The sequence below is a fragment of the Gallinula chloropus genome (genome assembly GCF_964237585.1).
Source record: "Gallinula chloropus genome assembly, chromosome: 3".
Lineage (NCBI taxonomy): Eukaryota > Metazoa > Chordata > Aves > Gruiformes > Rallidae > Gallinula > Gallinula chloropus.
Window position 1 is genome coordinate 121,135,641 of NC_140087.1, and position 13,755 is coordinate 121,149,395.

A 13,755-nucleotide genomic window follows, 5' to 3' on the forward strand; every position below is an offset into this window, starting at 1 on the left:
TGAATCCACCCAAATGGTATCTGCAGCCTGGAAAACAGGGAAATGAGCAGAAGCTCCCATCATTGCTGTCATAAAGCAACTGACAAATCCCTTTCATGGTTTCATTACCGCCTACGTGGGAGAAAGAAGCAGGAGGACAATGCAAGGGGACGAGTCCATCCAAGAAAATGACTATGTGAGAAGACAGAGGGACTACAGCCGTACAAGTGCTTCAGGCCAAGAGGAATGTGCTGTCCTTTGGACAATTGATTACCGAAAACGTACGAGCCATTTTAAATTTTAAGAGACAAGCAGAGAGATTATTCTCCTAAGAGGAAGGTGCAGCAGCCAATGCAGCAGTAGACCAGCAACTGACTGGAATTGTAACGACTACAATTTGGAAGTCTCATCTCAGACCGAGACGTTCAAAGCTTGACAAGGAGCATTTGGAAGCAGACATCGTGTTCTAGGTTGGGGGGGAGGCAGGGCTGCTCAATCCTTTTCTCTAAGCTTTGTGAGAAGAGTCACACTGACTTAGTGACTCACATCCCAAACAGCCTGAAAGCCCCCCCCCCCCACTACCATCACTTCCCCCCCTACGTCAGCTTAGAGCAGCGTGGTTTTCAGGTAGAAAAATCTCTTCTTAAACATCTGGCTTTGAGATGGGTTTCACTAGATGTGTCAGCTCGTCTTTCCTTAGAGACAGACCCAATTTTTGTCATTTCTTACCTGTATTTCTCATGTCACCATTTCCTGGATCATTTATCTGTCAACATCTAGCGTCATGTCCTCAACTATATGTCAAACTGGAAGATTTAATGAACCAGAACCACCACCCAGAATCACCTCTACTCAAAAACCCCAGCTTTACCAACTCTTTAACACTTAATACCAAAACATACTTTCAATTATCTAGTTTGCCACAGATCTACAACCCCAAAACTTACGTTCTCCTAGCCCCATGAACCAAAAAACTCTCATCTGACAAAGGAAGTACGTCTTTCCAGATGCCTTCAAACCCACCAAACATTACAGAACTCACCACCCCCTGCAGCAGTTTGCTGCCATGACCAGTAATTCACTTTAAAATTTGGGTGAGATCCCTAACGTGTCTAAAATGTCAGGGCTGAGCTTCCAGATCTGGGTTCTCAGGCCAAATTAATATCCTGTAGACAATTACACATAATATTTTGGTGACTCCTCAGCATCCTTCAGTGAATTACTAGGGAATTACACATAATGAACTACTCCAGAGTTGTTGCAGGCAAGAGGAACGGCTGACTGTCTGTCTGTCGTATGTGGCCACGTGCGGAAACGATCTGGCCTCCCATCTGCCCCACTTTGATGCAGTGGGGATCCACTGGACACATGAAGACATTTCAATCCCACAGGGATGCAAGGGCTGCCACACAAGGCCATCCCCTGCCATGAGAATAAGAGATTGGAGGACTTTCAACCTGCGTTCCACAGAGTCCTGTAATCTGTGGACTGCTTAAAGGGATCTCAGAGCAGCAAACCTACCGTGGTATGAAATCCATCAGACCATGTTCAAACACAATCACTGGAAAAAATGTTGGCAATTTTAAAAAACCCAAGCAAACCCAAGCAAAATCCAACTCATTGATCTGTCTGTCCATGCCAACTGTTCTTTTAGCCCCCCTTCAACCCTTTCTAGACAACTTCTGTAAAAGTTTCCAACGCTTAAGAAGATAAGAAGAGAAAATCAGATACGGTATCTCCCTGCCGGTCTCACTAACGTCACAGAGAGATGTGAAAACTGCCTTGCTTATACTTACATCCACAGCATATATTGGGTCTGACATCCTTCTTACAGGTCTTGATTTTGAACTCCTAGTCACATTTTCACATGCTTTTTCTACACAACCATGAGATGTAGAGACAGTGCTTCTGGAGTGAGTTTTACACATGGAAAACAACTGCAGGAACTGGGAATTTTCCATTAAAATCCCCAAACAAATATTGCAAAACATGGCATTATTGAACACGTTCCAACATTGCCAGCTATCTACTGCTTTTTAATGAATAACTACAGTAACGTTCCTCCCAACTGTTATTCTTGCAGGGCTGCAGCTCTTTTCCCTTTTTAAAATATTTTAATAAACTTACCCTGTTTAAAGATCAATTTAAAAAGCAGTTAAGTAAATCTGCCATTTTAAAATCATCATAATTTCATTCACCTCATTAATTAATGGATTCTCCACTACTTCACCCCCCCCTTACACACACACACGTTGCTGTAAGAGCCTCTTAATCTCCTGAACTCCTCCGGCTAGCTGTAATTCAATTTGCTTTCCCCCCTCTTTTTCCTCATGAAATACAATCAACTGCAAAAGTAACAAGGAGTAAAATAAGATAGGGACTGGTAGAACGATTTGGGGGGCTGCAGAAGGAAAAGATTCAATAAATATAGCTAAGACGTTTCCTGAGGACAAAGACCATGGCCTGACTGCTTTGCTGTAGTCAGACTTTGTTGCCAGCGTAGCAAAGTATCCTCAACACTACAAACAGATCACAGAATCACAAGGTGGGAAAACACTTTTAAGATCATCAAGTCCAACCAATCCCATCCTAAGCTAAACCATATCCCTAAGTACCTCATCTACCCTTTTTTTAAACACATCCAGGGAAGGTGACTCAACCACACCCCTGGGCAGCCTGTTTCAGGCCCCAACAACTCACCATCTCGGTAAGATCTTAACTTATAATCACATGCTTTGTCTTCCAGAGTTAGTAAAACTCTCACCAGTTACTACAGATTTCTTTGGGGAGATACCCAAAAGAGAGCAAAGTTGAATCACCACGCACTTTTCCCCCTGAAATTTTGAAGGCAAAGACCTCCGCGATGTACTAATTAAGCTCAAAACTAAACCTGACCAATTCTGAGCAACTGAACCTGGCCCTTGAAGTGGATCAAGTTTATTTAGAGCCTGACAGAAAGCTAGGTAGCCTAAAGTATCAAAGCTATTTCCATCTCCTAGGTTAAGTCAGCAGTCACACCACCAAGGAAGGACAGAGCAATTCCACTGACTGCCCCTTGGTACCTACAGAGCATTAAAACTTCACTGTTACCTTTCACGGCTCATCCAAAAGGAATGAGGTACCTGAGGATCAGATGGAAAGAACTACATAGAGCTAAATAAATTTTAAGAAGAAATATTTTCACTCTGAATCCAGAGATACAAAATATCCAGCTGGTCTCAACCAGCCAGATGCAGCATTGCAATTTTTCATTCCTAATGCCTCTTTTTCTGGAGCGAAGGCTGTTTCAGGGTGGAATTGCTCTAAATACCATTGTTTTTTCCTTGTCAAACCCCCAAGACTTACTCAGCCTCTTTTTTTATATGAATTCCACCCTTTAGATATGGGGCTTCCTCCCTGCTTTGAAAGTGCTGACCTTGAGTGGGGACGCGTGGCCAGATGCAGAGGTTTCCTCTTCCTTTACCTTCCCACATCTGGTAAAGATAAAGGAAGAAAAAACACAGCAAGGTTTTCTTACCTCCTACCAGAGCCCAAGCCCACATAGCTACAAGAAAAATTTACCTGACTCTAACTTTCTGGGTGATAGACCACAGCAGAATAATCCCATAAAACCAGCTACGAGCTAAGTCCATGTCCAATTGAACTCGCAGAAGTTCAAAGCAATTCAATTACCCATTGGGAATAAGGCCAGACACCAGCCTTAACACCTCTAACACTTGAGAAAATGGCTCTGGACTCTTTAATGATCACAAGAAATCATTTTTTTTTTCCACTCTTCTCGCTGTAGATGAGGAGGAAGTACTCTAGCATCATTGAAGAGATCCTCTTCTGCAGAGGTCCTTCTCTAAATTTCCATTAAAATTCACTGCTTTATCTAATAAGCTCTGCAAAGCTCAAGACTTCTATCAAAAAAAAAAGCACAACTGGTTTTGTAAGACCTATATTTGATATAATCTGCATAATATGGATGTGGGCTAGAGCCAAAGTGTTCAGAACAGGATCCTAGGTCTGGTAATTGGTTTAAGAACGATTCTGATAAAGTCACATCCACTGTGGCAAAGAGGATGGGGAGAGATGCCAACTTCTACCCTTCTTTAACAAACAGCATAGACCAACGGTCCAGGGTAGGACCCTAACGGCACTAAGCTCTCCTGTTAACAGTGTCTCCAGAATTTAGCATCTTATCTTTTATAGCACCTTCAGGTTTTGTTAATGTAACAGGGACTTCTCCTTGGTGCCACTGAAGGGTCTCGCCCTTCAAATGGAAGGGCAGAATCACAAGGTGAAGCTGTGGCTTTCAGCTGACAGACATTACCCCAAAGGACAGAGAAAAAAACCTACTTTCCACAACTACTGAACTACAGTAGTTCAACTATCACAGTTTGAGCTCCTCAGCCTGCCAGTTTTGCTCCTGTGTGCATGGGCATACAGTGCTAGTGAGAGCTGCTATCTGAACCACCCTGGAGATGCATGTCCTCCAGCTATTAAAAACCTACAGCAGAGAGAGGAGTTGTGTTGGATTCATGAGCCCAGTCCCCAGACCATGTGCCAGTGTAAGGATCCTTGTATGGTGGAACAGGGCTGCTACATTTCCCTTCTACACGAGGCCTCTGATCTAGAAATGGGTATCAAGGTTGGCACTGCATTTTCCAAAGGCAACAGAATTTGCTTATCAACTGGACTGACATTCCACAGCCTGATTGACATGAACTACCCCTCCAGATGCATTCTGTCACAACCAGTGATTACAAAGAAACTCCACTTCCAGCTGCCCAGCCTGTTAATTTTTTTACCCATCCTTTATATTATGCAAGCTTGTTTCTCTCCTATTTTTACAAGATCCAAGGACCCAGAAAGTTTCACTCAGTCCTCCTTCCTTTCCTGCATCTCACCCATCTCAAAGGATGCAGCTGGTTCTTACAAGATGCTCAAGGGAGGAACTTTCATCCTGAGCTAGAGCTGCTCCACAGAGGGGCTGACATATATCACAAAGCAAACAGCACACACCACGCTCACGCATTCAGAAGCAAAGACTACGACCCATCAGTGGTTCTGCTGAAAAAAAATTGGGACATTTCGGGTCAAAAACGCTATGCAGCTTCCTCAAATTCAAGCTTTGGCCTTTTCTGTTCTCAGTGAACGAGTGCATCTCCTTTTATTCACAGACAATTTCAATATTGCAGAAACACCCAAAGCTTTGCTCCATATTAAGCAAAGCTGCCTTCAAAACAGTAGTTGATGCTATGAATTCTGGGGCGCAACGGAGGATTAAGGATCTGACTCATCTGAGCCAACACTTAATGCTCATCAGTTGCAACTCCAGTATTTTCAGTGGAGTTGTACCAGTTTTTAAGAGAGAGGGGGGGGGGGGGAAATCAGGCCTCAAGTGCTCATCATGTCAACGAACACAGAGCCATCCTTATCCATACGTTAGCATAATTATCTCCTGCGGTTGCATCTCTTGGTTCTGATTTTCAAAGAGGACTCTACTCCCATTCATCCTGATTCACAAACAAAATGTAATGCTGGTAATGACTGCTCTCATCCCAGGGAAAACGAAAGGCTCACATTGCGGCAAGGAGTGAAATCAGCCTTAGAAGCTGATCTATGGAGGTTAAAACGTCACCGGGTCTGTTTATGAATGCAAAACAGTGTCTTGTGAATGCAGAGCACTGCCATACGCTTTCCATCAAAATGGTGACAGTTAATAAGAGCAGCCTGAAACTTCTGAAAATAAATCCAACGTAATCAAATACTCACCGCTACACAAATTACAGAAGGCAAGCTGAGAGCAGAATATCAACATATCATTTCTTCAGGAGGCTTCAAGTTTCTCAGCTAGTTAAAGAGCCCCAAAGCCAGTCGCTCCTTCTGTATAAGCTGTTCTTCTACCCAGCCTTCTAAATTCTTCACTGCTGATAAAATGTGTTTTACTGGATGCTGGTGTATCAGCAGTAAGCCAACCTTGGCAGTTTTGCCACTGATTCTGCTTTGGTGAGTGAGTTACTCTGCTTTATAGTACCTGCTCTGCATCTTTGGAAAAGAGAGAACTTGAGATCGATCTTACAAGGGAAAAATACAATAAAAATGCCAATTATTGTCATAATCCAAGTCTTACCCCAGAGGGACCGACCTCTGACTAAGCACAGGGCTGGGAGCCAGGTACTTCTGAATTCTACTCAAGGCACAGACTGATTCACACCGACACCTTATCTGTCTAACCCTAACCTTCCCTCCGTCTAAAATCTGGGTTTCCTACTATTGTTCCAATTCTACAGCAACGAGGCAGGAATTCAAACTCAGAGGCTGGATTCGAGGGCAGAGTGAGGGATCAGAAGGACTAACAAACAGAGAGAAAAGCTGAAGTGGCAGCTGAGTGCTGAACCAGGGCCCAAAGCCCGAACCTGTGCCAAGAGCAAAGGAGGAGCTCTTGGATTCGGGAGTCGAAGACTAAACTTTGGATAGAAGCTCTGTAATAGAATCAGGGCAAGACTTGTGCACTTGAGTTACACAGCTCAGCAAATCCCAGAATCCCAGAATCCCTAGGTTGGAAAAGCCCTTTAAGATCATCGAGTCCAACTGCTCCTGTCTTATGCTGACCCATATCTCTAAGTACCTCACCTACTCGTCTGTTAAACACCCCCAGGGCTGGGGACTCAGCCCCCTCCCTGGGCAGCCCCACAGCTCTGCCAGGGAAGAACTTTGCCCTCCCAGCTGAGCTGACCCTGCCCTGGGGCAGCTTGAGCCCATTGCCCCTTATCCCATCTCCTGGCCCCTGGCTGCAGAGACCATCGCCCACCTCTCTGCACCCTCCTGGCAGGGCAGGGGAGGTGGGGAGAAGGGCTCCCCTCAGCCTCCTCTTCTCCAGGCTCAACACCCCCAGCTCCCTCAGCTGCACCTCAGAGGATTTGCCCTCCAGCCCCTTCCCCAGCCTGGCTGCCCTTCTCTGGACTCCTTCCAGGACCTCCCTGTCCTTCTGATGCTGAGGAGCCCAGAACTGGACCCAGCACTGGAGGTGCGGCCTTCTCCAGTGCCCAGCCCAGGGGCACAATCCCTGCCCTGGCCCTGTGGTCACACTGGGTCTGACACAACCCAGGATGCCCTTGGCCTTCCTGGCTACCTGGGCAAATCTCAGAAATACAGAAATACACACAGAAATACTGTCTTGAATTCACAGGAAGAAACAGAACCACTGTGGCCATAAAACTACGACGCAGGCCTAACCCGGCTACCAGGCTGGCAAGGCCTGGATTTTCAGCTGTCACGGTCACAGGGACAGATATATCGCAGTCTTCTGCCTCTGCAGCTCACTCCAGAATTTGGCCAATCCTTTCTAAAATTCAGAAAGAATCTCAGAATTCTTCTCTATTAAGCCTGCTAGTTGGGAGTTTCTAAATACTTGAAACACAAGTTCTACAGAACATCCCTGGGAGTCAGGGAAGTCAAACTATGCTAATTTTTGAGACCAAGAGGTCAGAGGAAAGGACTGGCCTTCAGAGAAGTCAAAATGACTTCTTCAAAGTCAGACAGGCATTCTGTGAGAAGGCAGACCAAGTGCCCACCAAACATTGAGTGTTTTTCTCACCATACATCCAGTCATCCCACAGGGTCCATCTATAGCATCAGATATGACAAGGTGTAGGACAAGTTTCAAAGGATGCCATCACCAGGATTTCCACCACCACTTTTCCACACATAAAGAGATGTTTTGAAGTACCTCAGGCACCTTTCTTTTCCCTCTGGATCTATTATCAGTAGTAAATATCAACACTTCCTTAAAAGAGGAATTTCTTAGTTCAAAATGCTAAAATCCAAAGTCAGCAAGTAATGGAAACTTCCCAGTCCTTAAGTTTGTGATTCACTACAAAGCAATGGTTTTTCACCAGTAGAAAACAGTCCTCAAGTGGAGTTTTACTGGCACACCATCTTAGTAAAGACAAAGATTACACCTGGAGAACGACTCAGGAAGAGACAACACCAGCTCCTGGAAGAATCTAAATCCTAATGGCAAACCCATGGGCTTTTGGCCATGATAGCTTCTACATTAAGTGTTTTATTTTATTTTAAAGCATTTCAAAAAGAAAAATGCATCTTAATTAATGCTCTTCAAGCAACAAACTTTTTTGTGTAGCTCAGGGAAATTTTCTTGTCTATGATATAAAGACCCTCTCTTGACCTACCAACCATCCCCCTTTTAACACACCTCAGGATGCCATCGGTCTTCTTTGCCATGAGGGCACAGTGCTGGTCATGGTCATCCTGCTGTCCCCCAGGACCCCCAGGTCCCTCTCATCTACGCTGCTCTCCAACAGCCCAGCCTCCAACCTCTACTGGTACCTGGGGTTGTTCTTTCTCAGATGCCAGACCCTACCTACACTTGCCCTTGTTAAATCTCATTAAGCTTCTCCCTGCCCAACTCTTCAGCCTAAGTCAGCAAACTCGCTGAGGGTGCACTCAATCCTACTGTCAGTATCATTAATAAAGATATTAAGCAGTACTGGTCCCAGCACAGACCTTTGAGGAACTCTGCTTGTCACCATCTTCCACCTGGACTTGCAGCCATTGCCCACTACCCTCTGGATGTGACCATCCAGCCAATTCCTTACCCACTGAACAGTCCACCCATCAAATCGGTATCTCTCTAACAGAGAGAGAAGGGTGTTATGGGGGGCTGTGTCAAAGGCCTTGCAGAAATCCACACAGATGACATCTGGAGCTCTTCCCTTGTCCAGTGATGCAAGTCAATCCATTGCAGAAAGACCCATAGATAGGTCCTGCCTGAATCAGCTTAGAGAAGGCTCTGATAATTCCTATTACCAACTCAACAGATGGGGACAAACCATCTTGGCCAAAAGTAGAAGCAGGCATGAAAGGAACACATGGAAGAAGATTTCTTTTAGGTCCCTCTCAGAGCAGCTTAACTGCCTGTGAACCTGGCATTAACTCATCTGGTTTATCTTAGAGCAACACTGAGGGCTTGGACAAGACATCGCTTTAGTTAAGGGAGCTCAAAATGCCAACTGAACATTCCTGGAGCCACCAACAATTCCACAATACCTTGTCACTGAACACAAAAAGAGCAAGTTAATTAAACCCAGGTTTAATTGAGCTGTTTTGTGTCACAACCCAAAGGAAACCGGACCTCTAGCACATCTCAGTCGTGTGGTGACCTTCTAAACCATCGTAACTCCACCAGCTGTTCAATGGGTGCTCACTTGGGTATCGTTCTGTTCTTCTTCTCTAAACAACAACAAGGCTTCACTCTAGTCCTTTTCCACATACATTACTCAGGGATTTTCCATCTACTCAGCAGGCTTTTACTCACTCCCAAGACAGCTCCGTCATGGTTGGCCATCACATTCACAAGCACCAACCTCATAGTTCAGGTAGACTTTAAGTAACAACGATGAAACTGTCTGGTTCCATCAGAAATCATGTTTGGAGAGATAGTTCCACACAACTACTGATGGTAACATCTCACTATTAACACATATTAATTAATAAATACTGCTGTGAGCCGGGGAAGTACAAGGAATTACTCCCATTATATTTATGGAGAACCCAACAGAGATACACTTGCACTGGCTGGAGGACTCAGTTTAAATCAGTAATTAATTCTTCATCTGGAGTCCTGTGTCGAGAGCTGAGACTCGCAATACAAGGAAGATGTGGGGCTGTTGGAGAGGGGTCAGAGGAGCCCCGGGGATGCTCAGAGGGCTGGAGCAGCTCCCCTATGGAGAGAGGCTGAGGGAGCTGGGCTGGGTCAGCCTGGAGACGAGAAGGCTGTGGGGAGACCTCATTGCAGCCTCCCCGTCCCTGAAGGGACCCCAGGAACAGGAGGGGAATGGGCTTGTTAAAGGGCAGAGACTGGCAGGACAAGGGGGAATGGATTAAAGCTAAAGGAAGGAAGGTTTAAATTGGATATCAGGGGGAAGTTCTTTGCAGAGAGAGTGGTGAGGGGCTGGAACAGGCTGCCCAGAGAGGTGATGGGTGCTCCAACCCTGGGGGTGTTCAAGGCCAGGTTGGCTGGGGCCCTGGGCAACCTTGTGTAGATCCAAGCCCCGTGGTTGGTAGCCCTGCCTGTGGCAGGGGGTTGGAACTGTCTGATTCTTGGGGTCCCTTTCAACCCAGACCATTATACGATTCTATGATTCTTCTAAGACTAAAATCAAGAGTCTTGTGTTCACACCGTGCTTTGAATTCCTCTCCAGTACCAACTCCGGTCCAACCATGGATACAAATTCGGTAGGTGGAATGGTAGCTGCAGCCAGCTGCCTGCTTTGCTGTTGACAGAGGATGCTCCTCCACCATAGGGTGACCAAACTACTCTAAAACTTTTCAGACTTTAATTTTATTCTTATGGAGTATTCAAGTTGAAAATTTGGGGTTCTTTTCCCCAAAGAAAGATGACTCTTTCCTTCTTTCTCCTTCCAAACTCTCAATGCCCACTCCCCCTTTTCAAAACCTATCTGGAAACTTTATACCTAACTGGGTCAGCTTGGCCCACTGCCTCCAGTTTAATACTCTCTCATCCTCTCCAGATAAGCTCACCCCAGCTTTTGCTGAGTGAAAAAATTATTCACCTACACTGATATTGCGTTCTTGATGACCATACTGACAGCACATAGACTGGAATAAAGAGAAAAACCCACTACTTCTCTGACAGAGGGTGGCAGCTGATTGACAGGACACATGGATGTGTAGAGACGATTCCAGAAAGCACCCAAATAACACGACATCCAACTACAACGGCCTGTGGGCAGAGCATGACTAAACCCAGCCAAAGCACAGAACATTACACCAATATCGTTCACCGTTTAGAAACGTATGGTAAAAATCCAATTCAAAGTTAAAGCTGATAGACCATCCTAGAACCTAGAGGAGCTCTAAGATCACTCTGAATTACCAGGACAATGAAGATGTGTCCTCCAGACTTCTCTCCTGCTGAAAACTAGATCTTCACAATTTTAAGTGGTGATTTTAATGCTGATCCAACATACTTCCAGGTAGAAGAAAGAGGCTGAGGTGGCTCAGGGGACTAAGAACAAAGTGGGAGATCACTAGTTCTAAACAGAAGACTAAGCCACCAGCAATAGAAAATAACTGGTTACTGGTTGTACAGAGAAGTCTGGCTGGAAAACATCAGTGGTTCTGTTTCCAACACAAAACCCCAGGCAATCACTGAACCCTGCACTGGTGAGGGTTGGCAGAGACCTCTGGAGATCATCAATCCAACCTCTGCTAAAGCAGGGACATCTTGAGTAATTCACACATGATCGTGTCCAGGCGGGTTTGGGATGTCTCCGGAGAAAGGAGACTCCCCAACCTCTCTGGGCAGCCTGGCCCAGGGCTCGGGGACCTGCAGAGGGAAGAAGCTTTTCCTCACACTGGGATGGACCTTCCCATGTTCCAGTTTGCCCATTGCCCCTTGTCCTGTCTCTGGGCATCACTGAAAAGAGTCTGGCCCCATTCTCTGGACATCCCCTTTAGCTATTGAACAGAGTTGATGAGATCCCCTCTCAGTCTTCTCCAAGCTAAATAGTCCCAGCTCTCAGCCTTTCCTCACAACAGAGATGCTCCAGTCCCTCATCATCCTTGTACCCTCCCTGCACTCACCAGCAGTTCCCTATCTGTCTTGGACTGGGGAGCCCAGATCTGGACTCCCAACTCCAGCTGAGGCTCAGCAGGGCTGAGCAGAGGGAGAGGAGAACAGAACCTCCCTGGACTAACAGCCACGCTCTGCTGAAGGCCTCCAGGTCCCATCGGTCTCTTGGCCACGAGGGCACAGCGATGGTCATGGAGAGCTTGTCACCTTTTCAACTGACACCCTCTACAGAAGCCTGTGACTGCACTTCCATTTGCACTACGAATGTCTATGTACTAGATGAAACATGTGAATAATCTTCATGCTTGAAATAATCACCTGGGACACTCTGCCTGCATTCCCAGCAGCACAGATTCTTGTTACCCGTTTCATACACAGGATTTCCCTGTCCAACTCCATCTGACAGCAGGTGCCATCACAAGTCAAGGGGTGAAAGTATCTCAGGAACCTGATGGCCAGTGGACATGCTTTTGGTTGTGCCTATGGAAGTGGGATGGGGAACAGTGATGGAGACTGGCCAGCAAGACAGACAGATGACAGCCCAGAAGAGGTCTAGCTTCCCTACCTTTGCTACGAAACACGATGCTAATGATGTACTCATCACATTTCACCAGCTGGTAGTGGTCCTGAACTGTCCTGCACAGCTCTGGTATCCCGTTTGTATCACGAGCAGAGGTATGGAGGCTCTGCCAACGCTACTATTAAATCTTTCAGAGAAGAACTTTGCCCTCCCAGCTGAGTTGACCCTGCCCTGCCACAGCTTGAGCCCATTGCCCCTTGGCCCATCTCCTGGCCCCTGGCTGCAGAGACCATCGCCCACCTCTCTGCACCCTCCTGGCAGGGCAGGGGAGGTGGGGAGAAGGGCTCCCCTCAGCCTCCTCTGCTCCAGGCTCAACACCCCCAGCTCCCTCAGCTGCTCCTCACAGGATTTGCCCTCCAGCCCCTTCCCCAGCCTGGTTGCCCTTCTCTGCACTCGCTCCAGCACCTCCATGTCCTTCTGATGCTGAGGAGCCCAGAACTGGACCCAGCACTCAAGGGGCGGCCTCACCAGTGCCCAGAACAGGAGCACTATCACCTCCCTAGAGCTACTGGCCACACTATTTTTGATACAAGCCAGGATGCCATTGGCCTTCCTGGCTACCCGGACACACTGCTGACTCATATTCAGTCTGCAGTCAACCAGCACCCTCAAGTCCTTCTCCACCAGTAGCTCTCCAGCCAGTCTCCCCCAAGCCTGTAGCACTGCTCGGGGTCGTTATGTCCCATGTGCAGCACTCTACACTTGGTACAATCACTGTAACCATTTTCCTGCTCTTTTTAGAAAAGTAACAGAAAGAAAACCACCAAAAAATTTTTGTGGGGTTTTTTTTTAGCTTGTACTTACACTACTGGAAAAGTTCTGAGCATACTTTACATGGGGATGGGCCGTTATAAAGCCTCTTGAGGGTCTTCAGTGTTATTCACCATTCTGTAAGACATAAAACATACAAAACTGTCAAGAGATTTCTGTGAAAGGCAAATACTTTCTGACTTCTGCTACCTGAGATACAATTCTACAGCCAGCTTACAGAGGGCAAACCTTCGAAGCAGCAGCACCAAATCACTTCTTGTTAAAACAAGAAGAAACCAAAGACATCCCCTTTGGGGATCCCCGTCAATCACCCAACCCATCCCTCTGTTAAAAGGCAGGTGAAGGTGTACCAATAACTAAATATAACCATGGTTAAGAAATATGCTCCAAGGAGCCACTGAATTTTCATAGCATCTTCCAAATATTTTTTAAAGGGATCGATGAAGCTGCACCCTCTTCCTTCCCGTTGCCTTCAGCTTTGACATCACTCCCAACAAACCCACAGCCTTAAAAGTTTGGTAAATAATGTTTTAGATATGAACAGCCTATGAAGTATAATCACAGAATTACAGCATCATAGGGATTGGAAGGGACCTCCAGAGATCATCAGGTACAACCCCCTGCCAAAGCAGGGTCCCTAGGACAGGGCAGTGTCAAGATGGGGCTGGAATCTCTCCAGAGAAGGAGACTCCACACCCCCTGGGCAGCCTGGCCCAGGGCTTCCTCACCCTCACTGGGAAGAAGTTCTTCCCCACACTGGGGGGAACTCCCTGTGCTCCAACTTGAGCCCATCGCCCCTTGTCCTGTCCCCACAGACACT

At 46.4% G+C, this 13,755-nt stretch overlaps 1 protein-coding gene across 2 annotated transcripts in view; it reads right to left on the reverse strand.

Annotated features, from left to right (window-relative positions):
- Positions 1-13,755, reverse strand: part of HMBOX1 (homeobox containing 1) — a 131,803-nt gene that overhangs the window by 57,461 nt on the left and 60,587 nt on the right. For both annotated transcript variants that reach the window (XM_084262185.1, XM_084262186.1), the window contains exon 2: positions 12,969-13,052. In XM_084262185.1, the coding sequence (XP_084118311.1) occupies positions 12,969-12,991 (23 nt within the window). In that variant the 5' untranslated portion in view covers positions 12,992-13,052. The remainder of the gene's footprint in view (positions 1-12,968; positions 13,053-13,755) is intronic.